Genomic DNA, 17,824 nt, shown 5'->3' on the forward strand with positions numbered 1-17,824 from the left:
GGGGAAGGTAACTGAGGCCCAGAGAAGTGAAGTGACTTGCCCACAGTCATTCATTCATTCATTCAATCGTATTTATTGAGCGCTTACTATGTGTAGAGCACTATAGTAAGCGCTTGGGAAGTACAGGTTGGCAACATAACAAATGTACAATGTACAAACATCTATACATCTATAGAAGCAGCGCGGCTCAGTGGAAAGAGCCCGGGCTTTTGAGTCAGAGGTCATGGGTTCGAATCCTGGCTCTGCCACATGTCTGCTATGTGACCTTGGGCAAGTCACTTAACTTCTCTGAGCCTCAGTTCCCTCACCTGTAAAATGGGGATGAAGACTGTGAGCCCCACATGGGACAACCTGATCACTTTGTATCCCCCTTAGTGCTTAGAACAGTGCTTTGCACATAGTAAGCGCTTAACAAATGCCAACATTATTATTATTATACATATATACGGGTGCTGTGGGGAGGGAGAGGAGGTAAGGCGGGGGGGATGGAGAGGGGGGAGGTAACTGAGGCCCAGAGAAGTGAAGTGACTTGCCCAAAGTCACCCAGCTGATAACCGGCGGGGCTGGGATTTGAACCCAAGCCCCGGGCTCTTTCCACTGAGCCACGCTGCTTACTGTGTGCAGAGCACTGTACTAAGCGCCTGGTCTCCGCCGTTCTCTCCCAGCCGCTTAGAACAGTGCTCTGCACATAGTAAGCGCCCGCTAAATACCGCTGATTGGTTCCGCACAGCAGCGTGATGAGGAGAAGGCTGAAGACAGGACTCCCAAGGAAGAAAAACAACACAAAAATTACACGCTAAAGTAGCCAAGTCTAAAATCAGCGAAGACTTCTCCGTGCCTCCGTGCCTCAACTTCCCTCAGAGACCCCGGCCCTCCTGAGGTGAGAGGGTTGGCAGAGGCGAGCCCTGCGACGGACCTAAGAGACTCCCCCTCTTCACTGTAAGCACCTCGTGGGCAGGGAATGTGTCCACCAACTCTGTTGCCGAGCGCTCAGTACGGTGCTCGGCACATATTGAGCGCTCAATAAATACCACCGATCGACGGAGGAGGCGAAGGAAGTCTTTCCACCGCAGATTCATTGTTTATCAGGTATGTGGGCGCCTGCGGTGTCTCATTCATTCATTCAATCGTATTTATTGAGCGCTTACTGTGTGCAGAGCACTGGACTAAGCGCTTGGGAAGTCCAAGTTGGCAACATCTAGAGACGGGCCCTACCCATCAGCGGGCTCACAGTCTAGAAGGGGGAGACAGAGAACCAAACAGATTAACAAAATAAAATTCATCTATTCATTCAATCGCATTTATTGAGCGTCTCGTCTCATCTTACGCCGTCAGCCCACGGACACATCGAATCACACACTGGGAAGCGTGGAAAAAATAATTCCCAGTTTCCAGTCTCGGTTCCGTGGGCCGGATTTGACTCTTCCTCCTCGTTTTGAGAAGGGAGGGATGCAACGAGGTGGATCTTTCAGCCTGGAATCGGCCCTTCTAATGTTCCTTCGCCTCCTCCGTCAATCGGTGCTATTTATTGAGCGCCCGGCGTGTCGGGCACCGTACTGACCTCTAACTCCAAAGCCCGGGCTTTTTCCACCGAGCCACGCTGCTTCGTCATCGATTACTGTCGGACTGGGAATCCCACGTGGGATAGGGAAGGACCGGCTGACGCGTTGCCGAGGCCGCGTGTGCGCGCTTCTGGGGGTTGTGTGTGTTGTGTGTTTGTGTGTCCCTGGGGGTTGTGTCACCTGAGTCAGCTTCTTGCACTGCTCCTTCACCAGAGCGGCGTCTTCCCGGATGGCGGCGAGGAGCTTCTCTTTCTCGTGGAGCTGATGCAGGGCAGCAGCCGCACTGCCTTTGCTGGCCTGGAATCAATCAATCAATCAATCAATCATATTTATTGAGCGCTGACTGTGTGCAGAGCACTGGACTAAGCGCTTGGGAAATACAAGTCGGCAACAAGTCCTGGAAGGAAAGGGAAAGCGAGACGGGCGGGATAACCGGGAATGGGACCGCTGAAAGGAACGACTGTGGTCTCTGTCAAGCGCTTACCGCGTCTGTACTAAGCGCCGGAGATGACGGGGGCGGGGAGGGTTGGGATCGGCTGCCGAAAGATGCTGATAATAATAATAATGACGGTATTTATTAAGCGCTTGCTACGTGCACAGCACTGTTCTAAGCGCTGGGGACGTTACAAGGAGATCAGGTGGTCCCACGGGGGACTCACGGTCTTCATCCCTCATCTGGAAAATGGGGATGAAGACTGTGAGCCCCCCATGGGACAACCTGATCACCTTGTATCCCCCCCAGCACTTAGAATAGTGCTTTGCTCGTAGTAAGCGCTTAATAAATGCCATTATTATTATTATTATTAAGTCACTTCACTTCTCTGGGCCTCAGTTCCCTCCTCTGTCAAATGGGGATGAAGACTGTGAGCCCCCCGTGGGACAACCTGATCACCTTGTATTCGCCCCCCAGCGCTTAGAACAGTGCTTTGCATATAGTAAGCGCTTAATAAATACCATCATTATTATTATTATTATCCCCATTTTTGAGATGATGGAACTGAGGCCCAGAGAAGTGACTTGCCCAAAGTCACCCAGCTGACAATTGGCGGCGCCGGGATTCGAACCCATGATCCCCGACGCCAAAGCCCGGGCTCTTTCCACTGAGCCACAGAGAAGCAAAGTTACTGAGCGCTTACTGCGTGCGGAGCACTGTACTAAGCGCTTGGGCAGTCCAAGTTGGCAACGTATAGAGACGGTCCCTACCCAACAGCGGGCTCACAGTCTAGAAGGGGGAGGCAGACAACAAAACAGAGAACAAAACAGCTTAATAAACGCCATTATTATTATTATTATTATTATTATTATTCTCATCCCTTAGGGCAGGCTGCTTCCTGTGTGGTTCAGCATCTCTAACATAGAAGCAGCGTGGCTCAGTGGAAAGAGCCCGGGCTTTGGAGTCAGAGGTTAGGAGTTCAAATCCCGCCTCCGCCAACTGTCAGCTGGGTGACTTTGGGCAAGTCACTTGACTTCTCTGTGCCTCAGTTCCCTCATCTGCAAAATGGGGATGAAGACTGTGAGCCCCCCGGGGGACAACCTGATCACCTTGTAACCTCCCCAGCGCTTAGAACAGTGCTTTGCACGTAGTAAGCGCTTAATAAATGCCATCATTATTATTATTATTATTATTATAGACAAACCCACACTGACCTTCTGTAGGGCATCTTGGATGGCCCCGGACTTCTCCTTCAGCGATTCCAGCACGCTCACGGCCTCCTCTTCGGAGAACTTCATATTCTTCAGGGCCAGGAGAAAGTCCTTAAATTTGACCTCCGCGTTTTCTAGGGCCAAAGGGGAGAGGCGTTAAAACAATCCCCCCGGGCCCCGTGGCCCCGGCCGCCTCAGAAGCATCGAGCGGAGAGCGTCACCGAAGGGACGCCCGGCCACTTCAGACGGTAACGCCGATCGCGGTGCTAACTGAGCACCCGGAAGGCTCAGGGCGCTATATGTTGCCAACTTGTACTTCCCAAGCGCTTAGTACAGTGCTCTGCACACAGTAAGTGCTCAATAAATACGACTGATTGTGCTGATAACAATAATAATAATGTTGGCATTTGTTAAGCGCTTACTATGTGCAAAGCACCGCTCCAAGCGCTGGGAGGATACATGGTGATCAGGTTGTCCCACGGGGGGCTCACAGTCTTAATCCCCATTTTACAGATGAGGGAACTGAGGCTCAGAGAAGTGAAGTGACTTGCCCAAGGTCACACAGCAGACATGTGGTAGAGCCGGGATTCGAACCCATGACCTCGGACTCCAAAGCCCGGGCTCTTTCCACTGAGCCACGCTGCTTCTTCCGTCACATTCCCTGCCCACAACACACTTATCGTCTAGAGAAGCAGCGGGGCTCAGCGGACGGAGCCCGGGCTTGGGAGTCAGAGGTGGTGGGTTCGAATCCCGGCTCCGCCACTTGTCAGCTGGGTGACTTGGGGCAAGTCGCTTCACTCTCTCTGCAGTAATAACGATGGCATTTATTAAAAGCTTACTATGTTCTAAGCGCTGGGGAGGTTACAAGGTGACGAGGTTGTCCCACGGGGGGGGGGGGGGGGGGGTTAAAGTCTTCATCTCCATTTGACAGATGTGGTAACTGAGGCCCAGAGAAGTAAAGTGACTTGCCCAAAGTTACACAGCTGACAACTGGCAGAGCCGGGGTTTGAACCCACGACCTCTGACTCCAAAGCCCGGGCTCTTTCCAATGAGCCACACTGCTTCTCTGGGCCTCATTGACCACATCTGTCAAATGGGGATGAAGACTGTGAGCTCCCCGTGGGACAACCTGATCACCTTGTAACCTCCCCAGTGCTTAGAACAGTGCTTGGCACATAGTAAGCGCTTAGTAAATGCCATTATTATTATGATGATGATGATGATGATGATGATTAATCCTTGAGCGCTTACTATGTGCCAAACACTGTTCTAAGCACCGAGGAAGATAGGAGATAATCAGGTTGTCCCTCGTGGGGCTCACAGTCTCCATCCCCATTTTACAGATTAGAACCCAGATCCTTCTACCCTCTAGGCGACCCTGCTTCTCACAAGAAGCAGCGTGGCTCAGTGGAAAGAGCCCGGGCTTTGGAGTCAGAGCTCATGGGTTCAAATCCCGCCTCCGCCAACTGTCAGCTGGGTGACTTTGGGCAAGTCACTTAACTTCTCTGTGCCTCAGTTCCCTCATCTGTAAAATGGGGATTAAGACTGTGAGCCCCACGTGGGACAACCTGATCACCCTGTAACCTCCCCAGCACTTAGAACAGTGCTTTGCACTGTTTTGTTCCTCGACTCCGCTCTCTCATTCACCCCTCACACCCAAGCCGTCACCAAAACCTGCCGGTCTCAGCTCCGCAACATTGCCAAGATCCGCCCTTTCCTCTCCATCCCAACCGCTACCCTGCTAATTCAAGCTCTCATCCTATCCCGTCTGGACTACCGCACCAGCCTTCTCTCTGATCTTCCATCCTCGTGTCTCTCTCCACTTCAATCCATACTTCATGCTGCTGCCCGGATTATCTTTGTCCAGAAACGCTTTGGACATATCACTCCCCTCCTCAAAAATCTCCAGTGGCTACCGATCAACCTGCGCATCAGGCAGAAACTCCTCACCCTGGGCTTCAAAGCTCTCCATCACCTCGCCCCCTCCTACCTCACCTCCCTTCTCTCCTTCTACTGCCCAGCCCGCACCCTCCGCTCCTCGGCCGCTAATCTCCTCACTGTACCTCGCTCTCGCCTGTCCCGCCATCGACCCCCGGCCCACGTCATCCCCCGGGCCTGGAATGCCCTCCCTCTGCCCATCCGCCAAGCTAGCTCTCTTCCTCCCTTCAAGGCCCTGCTGAGAGCTCACCTCCTCCAGGAGGCCTTCCCAGACTGAGCCCCTTCTTTCCTGTCCCCCTCGTCCCCCTCTCCATCCCCCCGTCTTACCTCCTTCCCTTCCCCACAGCACCTGTATATATGTATATATGGTTGTACATATTTATTACTCTATTTATTTATTTATTTATTTATTTTACTTGTACATTTCTAGCCTACTTATTTTATTTTGTTGGTATGTTTGGTTCTGTTCTCTGTCTCCCCCTTTTAGACTGTGAGCCCACTGTTGGGCAGGGACTGTCTCTATGTGATGCCAATTTGTACTTCCCAAGCGCTTAGTACAGTGCTCTGCACATAGTAAGTGCTCAATAAATACGATTGATTGATTGATTGATTTGCACATAGTAAGTGTTTAACAAATGCCATTATTATTTATTATTATTATTTATTATTCTCTGTGCCTCAGTTCCCTCATCTGTAAAATGAGGATTAAGACCGTGAGCCCCCCGTGGGACAACCTGATCACCTTGTAACCTCCCCAGTGCTTAGAACAGAGCTTTGCACATAGTGTCTCAGTTCCCTCATCTGTAAAATGAGGATTATGACCATGAGCCCCCCGTGGGACAACCTGATCACCTTGTAACCTCCCCAGCGCTTAGAAAAGTGCTTTGTACATAGTAAGCGCTTAACAAATGCCATTATTATTTATTATTATTATTTATTATTCTCTGTGCCGCAGTTACCTCATCTGTAAAATGGGAATTAAGACTGTGAGCCCCCCATGGGACAACCTGATCACCTTGTAACCTCCCCAGTGCTTAGAACAGTGCTTTGCACATAGTAAGTGTCTCAGTTCCCTCATCTGTAAAATGGGAATTAAGACCATGAGCCCCCCGTGGGACAACCTGATCACCTTGTAACCTCCCCAGCGCTTAGAACAGTGCTTTGCCCATAGTAAGCGCTTAAGAAATGCCATTATTATTTATTATTCTCTGTGCCTCAGTGACCTCATCTGTAAAATGAGGATTAAGACCATGAGCCCCCTGTGGGACAACCTGATCACCTTGTAACCTCCCCAGCGCTTAGAAAAGTGCTTTGTACATAGTAAGCGCTTAATAAATGCCATTATTATTTATTATTCTCTGTGTCTCAGTGACCTCATCTGTAAAATGAGGATTAAGACTGTGAGCTCCCAGTGGGACAACCTGATCACCTTGGAACCTCCCCAGTGCTTAGAACAGTGCTTTGCACATAGTAAGCGCTTAACAAATGCCATTATTATGATTATGATTATTATTATTATTACTCCGCGGCCCCGTTTCGGTTACCTTTATCGGTCTCATTCTTCAGTTTCTTTGAGCCGGTCCTGGGGACTCCTTCGGGAGGTTCGGCTTTAGCCAAATCGGCGACTTCCCTCTTCTCCCCGACAGGATTCAGGCCCGAGTTATCCATCAGGGGGATATACGTGGTTGCCTGGATCACGGGCTCGTTCACGACAGCTGCAATAAACGGTGGTGAAAGCATTACTTTCTTGCCTTTCTGTTTCTTTAATGGCATTTATTAAATAACGATGGCATCTGTTTATTAATAATAATAATAATAAATAATAATGACGGTATTTATTAAGTACTTACTATGTGCAAAGCACTATTCTAAGTGCTGGGGGGAATACAAGGTGATCAGGTTGTCCCACGGGGGGCTCACAGTCTTCATCCCCATTTGACAGATGAGGGAACTGAAGCCCAGAGAAGTGAAGTGACTTAATAATAATAATGATGATGGCATTTATTAAGCGCTTACTATGTGCAAAGCACTGTTCTAAGCACTGGGGGGCGAATACAAGGTGATCAGGTTGTCCCACGGGGGGCTCACAGTCTTCATCCCCATTTGACAGATGAGGGAACTGAGGCCCAGAGAAGTGAAGTGACTTAATAATAATAATAGTAATAACGATGATGGTATTTATTAAGCACTTACTATGTGCAAAGCACTGTTCTAAGCGCTGGGGGGATACAAGGTGATCAGGTTGTCCCACGGGGGGCTCACAGTTTTAATCCCCATTTGACAGATGAGGGAACTGAGGCCCAGAGAAGTGAAGTGACTTAATAATAATAATAATAATGATGATGGTATTTATTAAGAGCTTACTATGTGCAAAGCACTATTCTAGTGCTGGGGGGGATACAAGGTGATCAGGTTGTCCCACGGGGGGCTCACAGTCTTCATCCCCATTTTCCAGATGAGGGAACCGAGGCCCAGAGAAGTGAAGTGACTTGCCCAAAGTCACACAGCTGACAATTGGCGGAGCCGGGATTTGAACCCACAACCTCTGACTCCAAAGCCCGGGCTCTTTCCACTGAGCCACACTGCACAATCCCCGTCCCACATTAAGTTACTCATTTATTGAGCACTTACTGTGTGCGGAGCACTGTACTAAGCACTTGGGACCGTACGCTACAACAATAAACGGACGCATTCCCTGCCCACGATGATCTTACAATCTAGAGGACTATTCATTCATTCAATCATACTTATGGAGCGCTTACTGTGTGCAGAGCACTGTACTAAGCGCTTGGGAAGTCCAAGTTGGCAACACAGTCTTCTAGGCTGTGAGCCCACTGTTGGGTAGGGCCCGTCTCTGTATGTTGCCAATAACGATTGAATGAATGGAGTCAGAGGTCATGGGTTCAAATCCCGGCTCCGCCACCTATCAGCTGGGTGACTTGGGGCATGTCACTCCACATTTTGGTTCACAGAGGTTTGTAGGTCACGACCCTGTAGTTGCGGCGACAAAGAGATGAGTCTCTTTGTTCATTCATTCACTCAATCGTATTTATTGAGCGCTTACTGTGTGCAGAGCACTGGACTGAGCGCTGGGGAAGTCCAAGTTGGCAACATCTAGAGACGGGCCCTACCCAACAGCGGGCTCACAGTCTAGAAGGGGGAGACGGAGAACAAAACAAAACATACTAACAAAATAAAATAAATAGAATAAATATGTACAAGTAAAATAGAGTAATAAATCTGTACAAACATATATCCATATATACAGGTGCTGTGGGGAAGGGAAGGAGGTATCAGGCGGTGGGGGATGGAGAAGGGGAGAGTTGCCAACTTGTACTTCCCAAGCGCTCAGTCCAGTGCTCTGCACACAGTAAGCGCTCAATAAATATGACTGAGTGAATGAATGAACAAAATAAAATAAATAGAATAAATACGTACAAGTAAAATAAATAGAGTAATAAATCCATCCAAACATCTATCCACATATCCAGGTGCTGTGGGGAAGGGAAGGAGGTAAGGCAGGGGGGATGGAGAAAGAGAGGTGGGGGCTCAGTCTGGGACCCTGGGATTTCAGATTCCCGAGAAGCAGTGTGGCTCAGTGGGAAGAGCCCGGGCTTTGGAGTCAGAGGCCATGGGTTCAAATCCCGCGCCTGCCAATTCATTCATTCAATCGTATTTATTGAGCGCTTACTGTGTGCAGAGCACTGGACTACGTGCTTGGGAAGTCCAAGTTGGCGACATATAGAGACGGGCCCTACCCAACAGCGGGCTCACAGTCTAGGACGGGGAGACAGACAACAAAGCAAAACATATTAACAAAATAAAATAAATAGAATAAATATGGACAAGTAAAATAAATAGAGTAATAAATATGTGAAAACATCTATCCATCTATCCAGGTGCTGTGGGGAGGGGAAGGAGGTAAGGTGGGGGGGATGGAGAGGGAGAGGAGGGGGCTCAGTCTGGGACTCCGGGATTTCAGATTCCAGAGAAGCAGCGTGGCTCAGTGGGAAGAGCCCAGGCTTTGGAGTCAGAGGTCATGGGTTCAAATCCCACGCCTGCCAATTGTCAGCTGGGTGACTTGGGGCAAGTCACTTCACCTCTCTAGGCCTCAGTGACCTCATCTGGAAAACGGGGATTAAAACCGTGAACCCTCCCGTGGGACAACCTGATCACACTGTAACCTCCCCAGCGCTTAGAACAGTGCTTTGCACATAGTAAGCGCTTAATAAACGCCATCATTATTATTATTATTATTACTAAACGTGGTACTCGAGAAATGTTTCCGCAAAGCTGTACAAGGGTATTTTTGACCTTGATTTCCCCACCACTTGTTCTCCTGGGCCATCGTCAAAGGAGAAGCAGTGTGGCTTGGTGGAAAGAGCCCGGGCTCGGGAGTCGGAGGACCTGGGTTCTAATCCCGGCTCCGCCACTCATCTGCTGTGTGACCTCGGGCACGTCACTTGACTTCTCTGGGCCTCGGTTCCCTCATCTGTAAATTGGGGACTTGGGCTGTGAGTCCCATGTGGAGAAGGGATTGTGCCCAAGCTGACTCCCAGCGAGAAGCAGCGTGGCTCAGTAGGAAAGAGCCCGGGCTTTGGAGTCAGAGGTTGTGGGTTCAAATCCCGGCTCTGCCACTTGTCAGCTGTGTGACTTTGGGCAAGTCACTTCACTTCTCTGGGCCTCAGTGACCTCATCTGGAAGATGGGGATGAAGACTGTGAGCCCACCGTGGTACAACCCGATCACCTTGTAACCTCCCCAGCAGAACAGAAGCAGCGTGGCTCAGTGGAAAGAGCCCGGGCATTGGAGTCAGAGGTCATGGGTTCAAATCCCAGCTCCACCAACTGTCAGCTGTGTGACTTGGGGCAAGTCACTTCACTTCTCTGTGCCTCAGTTACCTCATCTGTAAAATGGGGATGAAGACTGTGAGCCCGCCGTGGGACAACCTGATCACCTTGTAACCTCCCCAGTGCTTAGAACAGTGCTTTGCATGTAGTAAGCGCTTAACAAATACCATCATTATTATTTTATTATTAACAGTGCTTTGCACATACTACGCGCTTAACAAATACCATCATTATTATTTTATTATTAACAGTGCTTTGCACATACTAAGCGCTTAACAAATACCATCACTATTATTTTATTATTAACAGTGCTTTGCACATACTAAGCGCTTAACAAATACCATCATTATTATTTTATTATTAACAGTGCTTTGCACATAGTAAGCGCTTAATAAATGCCACCAAAAAACAACAACAATGCTTGGCCCATAGGAAGCATTTAAATACCATTAAAAAAAAAAAATCAAATTTCACCTCCAGATTACTCCATTTCACCCAAAACAATATTTCAGGGAGGGACTCTCGGTGAATGTGGCTAGGCATACTGCTGACTTAAATCTTGAAATTATATTTAGGAAAGAATAAACTAGGCCTTTAAAGCCAACAATATGCGATAATATAGTTTCTTTGGGCTGATGTCCAAAGCTGCTTCTACTATTTAATCCTGTTTCGGTTCTGCTTTTCAAATGGTACTTGTTCGGCGCTCGCTTTGGCCCAAGCACTGTCCTAAACGCTGTCCTAAACGCTGGGATAGACACAAAATCACCAGTAGGACACAGCCCGTGTCCCACGTGGGGCTCACTGGCTAAATTAGGAGGGAGAAGCGTTTAATGCCCATTTTCCAGATGAGGGAACCGAGGCCCAGAGAAGCGCTTAATGCCCATTTTCCAGATGAGGGAACTGAGGCCCGGAGAAGCGCTTAATCCCCATTTTCCAGATGAGGGAAATGAGGCCCGGAGAAGCATTTAATCCCCATTTTCCAGATGAGGGAAATGAGGCCCGGAGAAGCGCTTAATCCCCATTTTCCAGATGAGGGAAATGAGGCCCGGAGAAGCGCTTAATCCCCATTTTCCAGATGAGGGAAATGAGGCCCGGAGAAGCGTTTAATCCCCATTTTCCAGATGAGGGAAATGAGGCCCGGAGAAGCGCTTAATCCCCATTTTCCAGATGAGGGAAATGAGGCCCGGAGAAGCGTTTAATCCCCATTTTCCAGATGAGAGAAATGAGGCCCGGAGAAGCATTTAATCCCCATTTTCCAGATGAGGGAAATGAGGCCCGGAGAAGTGTTTAATCCCCATTTTCCAGATGAGGGAACCGAGGCCCGGAGAAGCGTTTAATCCCCATTTTCCAGATGAGGGAAATGAGGCCCGGAGAAGCGTTTAATCCCCATTTTCCAGATGAGGGAACTGAGGCCCGGAGAGGCGTTTAATCCCCATTTTCCAGATGAGGGAACCGAGGCCCGGAGAAGCGTTTAATCCCCATTTTCCAGATGAGGGAACTGAGGCCCAGAGAAGCGTTTAATCCCCATTTTCCAGATGAGGGAAATGAGGCCCAGAGAAGCGTTTAATCCCCATTTTCCAGATGAGGGAAATGAGGCCCGGAGAAGCATTTAATCCCCATTTTCCAGAGGAGGGAAATGAGGCCCGGAGAAGCGTTTAATCCCCATTTTCCAGATGAGGGAACCGAGGCCCTGAGAAGCATTTAATCCCCATTTTCCAGATGAGGGAAATGAGGCCCGGAGAAGCATTTAATCCCCATTTTCCAGATGAGGGAAATGAGGTCTGGAGAAGCATTTAATCCCTATTTTCCAGATGAGGGAAATGAGGCCCGGAGGAGCGTTTAATCTCCATTTTCCAGATGAGGGAAATGAGGCCCGGAGAAACGTTTAATCCCCATTTTCCAGATGAGGGAACTGAGGCCCGGAGAAGCGTTTAATCCCCCTTTTCCAGATGAGGGAACCGAGGCCCGGAGAAGCGTTTAATCCCCCTTTTCCAGATGAGGGAACTGAGGCCCGGAGAAGCCAAGTGACTCGCCCAAGGTCACACTACAGACAAGGGTTTGGAGCCGGGATGAGAATCCGGCTCCTTCTGACTCCCGGGCCACGGTAGGCGCTCAATAAATACGACTGAATGGCCGCTGCTCTACAACGGGAGCGCGGAGCAATCGTCCGCATGCGTTTCCCGCTGAAACCCGGGCGGGGGTTACCCACTATTATCGGTTTTCTGCTTCTTTGCCGATTTCTTTTTTCCCGATCCACTTTCTGGTTTGGTCTCCTGGTGGAAGAGCAGAGGATCTTGCTTCTTGGTGGCGTAAGCGGATAAGAGGGCTTCAATCTTGGCATCCTGGTCATCTGAAAAGAAAGAAAGAAAGAAGGAAAGCAAGATAAACTTCGGCACGGAAGGACCACGGGCCATTTAAACATTAAACCGAGAGCGGAGAGTTGAAAATCCGCCATTCTCATTGAGTTACTTATTATTTCCGTTCCTAAGCTTGCAGGGCATCTTGAAGCTACTTAATCAATCAATCAATAAATAAGCGCTTGCTAAATGCCATCATTATTATTAGTAGTACTACTCAATCAATCGTATTTATTGAGCGCTTACTGTGCGCAGAGCACTGTACTAAGCGCCTGGTTCATGTCGGCTGAACGCCGTGAACCCCTCAGGGGCAGGGGGCCACGGACGGTTCTTTCATTCATTCAATTCGTATTTATTGAGCGCTGACATATAGACCTGTATATATGTATATATGTTTGTACGCATTTATTACTCTATTATTTATTTTACTTGTACATATCTATTCTATTTTATTTTGTGAATGTGTTTGGTTTTGTTCGCTGTCTCCCCCTTCTAATGGTGGTATTTGTTAAACCCTTACTACGTGCAAAGCACTGTTCTAAGCGCTGGCGGGGATACAAGGTGATCAGGTTGTCCCACTTGGGGCTCACAGTCTTCATCCCCATTTTCCAGATGAGGGAACTGAGGCACAGAGAAGTTAAGTGGTTTGCCCAAGGTCACACAGCTGACCTGTGGCGGAGTCGGCATTCGAACCCATGACCTCTGACTCCAAAGCCCGGTCTCTTTCCACTGAGCCACGCCGCTGTTGGGTAGGGACCATCTCTATATGTTGACAACTTGGACTTCCCGGGCTTTGGAGTCAGAGGTCATGGGTTCAAATCCCGGCTCCGCCGCTTGTCAGCTGGGTGACTCTGGGCAAGTCACTTCACTTCTCTGGGCCTCAGTTACCTCATCTGGAAAAGGGGGATTAAGACTGTGAGGCCCCGTGGAAATTCCCCCTTCTAGACTGTGAGCCCGTTGCTGGGTAGGGACCGTCTCTATAAGTCACCAACTGGTACTTCCCAAGCGCTTAGTACAGTGCTCTGCACACAGTAAGCGCTCAATAAATACGATTGATTGATTGATTGACTAGTACTTCTACTAATAATGATGGCATTTATTAAGTGCTTATTTTGAGCAAAGCAGAGAAGCAGCGGGGCTCAGTGGAAAGAGCACAGGCTTTGGAGTCAGAGGTCATGGGTTCAAATCCTGACTCCGCCAATTGTCAGCTGTGTGACTTTGGGCAAGTCACTTCACTTCTCTGGGCCTCAGTTACCTCATCTGGAAAATGGGGACGAAGACTGTGAGCCCCCCGTGGGACAACCTGATCACCTTGTAACCTTCCCAGAGCTTAGAACAGTGCTTGGCACATAGTAAGTGCTTCATAAATGCCATCGTTACTATTATTATTAGTGGAAAGAGCCTGGGCTTGGGAGTCAGAGGTCACGGGTTCTAATCCCGCCCCCGCCACTGGTCTGCTGTGTTGGCTAAGTCACTTCACTTCTCTGGGCCTCAGTTCCCTCATCTGTAAAATGGGGATGAAGACTGTGAGCCCCACATGGGACAACCTGATCACCTTGTATCTACCCCAGTGCTTAGAACAGCGCTTGGCTCATAGTAAGCGCTTAACAACTTGTACTTCCCAAGACCTTAGTCCAGTGCTCTGCACAAAGTAAGCACTCAATAAATACGATTGAATGAATGAATGAACAAATACCATAATTATTATTATCATTATTCTCTGGGCCTCCGTTCCCTCATCTGGAGAATGGGGATGAAGACTGTGAGCCCCACGTGGGACAACCTGATTACCTCATATCTACCCCAGCACTTAGAACAGCACTTGGCACATAGTAAGCACTTAACAAATACCATAATTATTATTATTCTCTGAGCCTCAGTCCCCTCATCTGTAAAATGGGGATGAAGACTGTGAGCCCCACGCTGAACAACCTGATTACCTCATATCTACCCCAGCACTTAGAAGAGTGCTTGGCACATAGTAAGCGCTTAACAAATACCATTATTATTATTATTCTCTGGGCCTCAGTCCCCTAATATGGGGAATGGGGATGAAGACTGTGAGCCCCACGTGAGACAACCTGATTACCTCGTATCTGCCCCAGTGCTTAGAACAGCGCTTGGCACATAGAAAGCGCTTAACAAATACCATAATTATTATTATTATTATTATTATTATTATTATTATTATTATTCTCTGGGCCTCAGTCCCCTCATTTGGAGAATGGGGATGAAGACTGCGAGCCCCATGTGGGACAACCTGATTACCTCGTATCTCCCCCAGCGCTTAGAACAGTGCTCTGCCCATAGTAAGCGCTTAACAAATACCATCATTATTATTATTCTCTGGGCCTCAGTCCCCTCACCTGGAGAATGGGGATGAAGACTGTGAGCCCCCCGTGGGACAACCTGATCACCTTGTAACCTCCCCAGCACTTAGAACAGTGCTTTGCACATAGTAAGCGCTTAATAAATGCCATCATTATTGTTATTATTTATTATTATATGGATGGCGGCTCTCCCCCACTTTCAAAGCCTTACTGAAGGCCTTCCCTGACTAAGCTCTCTTTTCCTTCCACTCCCTTCTACGTCACCCTGACTTGCTTCCTTGATCCCTCTTCCCTTCCAGGCCCCGCACAGAGAAGCAGCGTGGCTCAGCGGAAAGAGCCCGGGCTTAGGAGTCAGAGGTCATGGGTTCAAATCCCAGCTCCACCACTTGTCAGCTGGGTGACTTCGGGCAAGTCGCTTCACTTCTCTGGGCCTCGGTTCCCTCCTCTGTAAAATGGGGATGAAGACTGGGAGCCCCGCGGGGGACAACCTGATCACCTCGTATCCTCCCAGCGCTTAGAACAGTGCTTTGCACATAGTAAGTGCTTAACAAATACCATCATCATTATCATTACTATTCTAACGCCGGCTCCGCCACTTGTCAGCTGTGGGACTTTGGGCAAGTCGCTTCACTTCTCTGGGCCTCGGTTCCCTCCTCTGTCAAATGGGGATGAAGACTGGGAGCCCCACGGGGGACAACCTGATCACCTAGTAACCTCCCCAGCGCTTCTTAGAACAGTGCTTTGCACATAGTAAGCGCTTAACAAATACCATCGTCATTATCATTCTTATTCTAATGCCGGCTCCGCCACTTGTCAGCTGTGGGACTTTGGGCAAGTCGCTTCACTTCCCTGGGCCTCGGTTCCCTCATCTGTTAAATGGGGATGAAGACTGGGAGCCCCACGGGGGACAACCTGATTACCCTGTATCCCCCCCAGTGCTTAGAACAGTGCTTGGCACCTAGTAAGCCCTTAACAAATACCACCATTACTATTATTTTTATATTACCACACAGGAACGGGCCCACCATTTATTCATTCACATCAGTGCCCGTCTCCCCCTCTAGACCGTAAGCTCGCTGTGGGCAGGGAACGGGCCTGTGATCTCATACCCTCCCAAGCGCTTAGTACAGGGCTCTGCCCCCATCGCTTAGAACAGTGCTCGGCACCTAGTAAGCCCTTAACGAATACCACCATTCCTATTATTATTATATCACCACACAGGAACGGGCCCGCCATTTATTTATTTACATCCGTGCCCGTCTCCCCCTCTAGACCGTAAGCTTGCTGTGGGCAGGGAACGGGCCTGTGATCTCGTGCCCTCCCAAGCGCTTAGTACGGGGCTCTGCCCCCATCGCTTAGAACAGTGCTCGGCACCTAGTAAGCCCTTAACAAATATCACCATTACTACTATTATTATATTACCACACAGGAACGGGCCTGCCATTTATTTATTTACATCCGCGCCCGTCTCCCCCTCTAGACCGTAAGCTCGCTGTGGGAAGGGAACGGGCCTGTGATCTCGTACCCTCCCAAGCGCTTAGTACGGGGCTGTGCCCCCATCGCTTAGAACAGTGCTTGGCACCTAGTAAGCCCTTAACGAATACCACCATTCCTATTATTATCATATTACCACGCAGGAACGGGCCCGCCATTTATTTATTTACATCCGTGCCCGTCTCCCCCTCTAGACCGTAAGCTCGCTGTGGGCAGGGAACGGGCCTGTGATCTCGTACCCTCCCAAGCGCTTAGTACGGGGCTCTGCCCCCATCGCTTAGAACAGTGCTCGGCACCTAGTAAGCCCTTAACAAATACCACCATTCCTATTATTATCATATTACCACGCAGGAACGGGCCCGCCATTTATTTATTTACATCCGCGCCCGTCTCCCCCTCTAGACCGTAAGCTCGCTGTGGGCAGGGAACGGGCCTGTGATCTCGTACCCTCCCAAGTGCTAAGTACGGGGCTCTGCCCCCATTGCTTAGAACAGTGCTCGGCACCTAGTAAGCCCTTAACGAACAGCACCATTACTATTACTATTATATTACCACGCAGGAACGTGCCCGCCATTTATTTATTTACATCTGTGCCCCCTCTAGACCGTAAGCTCGCTGTGGGCAGGGAACGGGCCTGTGATCTCGTGCCCTCCCAAGCGCTTAGTACGGGGCTCCGCCTCGGTCGCTCGCGACCGAATGAACGGAGGTTTTCCAGCCTGCGAGCCCGCCTTCCGGGCCGCGAGCCCGCTGCTGCCAACTGGGACCTCCCAAGCGCTCCGCACACAGTGAGCGCTCAGCAAGTACGACTGACTGACTGACTGAATGAATGAATGAATGAATGAAGGGGGGCGAAGTACCGCTTCCGTTCTTGGGCTTCTTCGGCCCGGCTCTCTTCTTGGAAGGGACCACGGGCTCCGAGGGCGGGGTGGGCTGCTTGGTGACCGGGCCGGGCTCCGTCTTCTTGGCGGCATCCCTGGCCCCGTCGCCCTCCTTGGGGGCCCGGTCCTCGGGGCCGGGCTTCGGCTTCTTCTCCTTCCTCTTCCTCGGCCCGCCGGGCCCCTCGCCGGCGGCCGGGGCCGCGGGGGCGACGGGCTCGGCCTCCCCGTCCAGGGCGTCGGACAGCCGCAGGTCGCGGGGCGCGGTCTCGGCGTCCGACTCGTTGGGGCCCCCGTTCTGGGGGTCTTTCTTCCTGCTCCTCTTCTTCTCCGGCTTCTTCTTGTCCGCTTTCGGGGGCAGGGGCTTCTGGTCCCTCTTCTGCTTGGCGAGCACCTCCTCGTACAGCGTCTCCTTCATGAACAGCCAGAAGAAGAGGAAGAGCACGGTGATGACCGCCAGCGGGACGAGGAGGAGGAAGTACGTCGACTCGTACAACTCCATGGCGCTCGGCGCGGCGCGGCGGAGACCTAGGCGCGGGCGGAGGGTGAAACGTCAAAAGATGCGATTAATCCCACGGGGACCGAGAGAGTCGTTATAATATTATTATGATATTGCAATAATATATAACCATAATATCATAATCATACCATGTATAATATAATGCAAATACAATATACTATATTGCATATTATAATTATATATTATTATTTATTTATGATGTATTTATATATTATTAATTATATATTATTATATGATATATAATGTGCTGTATAA

At 49.7% G+C, this 17,824-nt stretch overlaps 1 protein-coding gene across 1 annotated transcript in view; it reads right to left on the reverse strand.

Moving 5' to 3' along the window:
• The window catches only part of KTN1 (kinectin 1), a 91,652-nt gene extending 74,083 nt beyond the window's left edge, over window positions 1-17,569 (reverse strand). The window contains exons 1-5 of the mRNA XM_038756212.1: window positions 17,032-17,569; window positions 12,203-12,343; window positions 6,689-6,859; window positions 3,210-3,340; window positions 1,743-1,859 (exon numbers count right to left, since the gene is read on the reverse strand). Coding sequence (XP_038612140.1) covers window positions 1,743-1,859; window positions 3,210-3,340; window positions 6,689-6,859; window positions 12,203-12,343; window positions 17,032-17,551 — 1,080 coding nt within the window. The 5' untranslated portion in view covers window positions 17,552-17,569. The remainder of the gene's footprint in view (window positions 1-1,742; window positions 1,860-3,209; window positions 3,341-6,688; window positions 6,860-12,202; window positions 12,344-17,031) is intronic.
• Window positions 17,570-17,824: the final 255 nt, after the last annotated feature.

Source organism: Tachyglossus aculeatus, chromosome 14 (assembly GCF_015852505.1).
Source record: "Tachyglossus aculeatus isolate mTacAcu1 chromosome 14, mTacAcu1.pri, whole genome shotgun sequence".
NCBI classification, from domain to species: domain Eukaryota; kingdom Metazoa; phylum Chordata; class Mammalia; order Monotremata; family Tachyglossidae; genus Tachyglossus; species Tachyglossus aculeatus.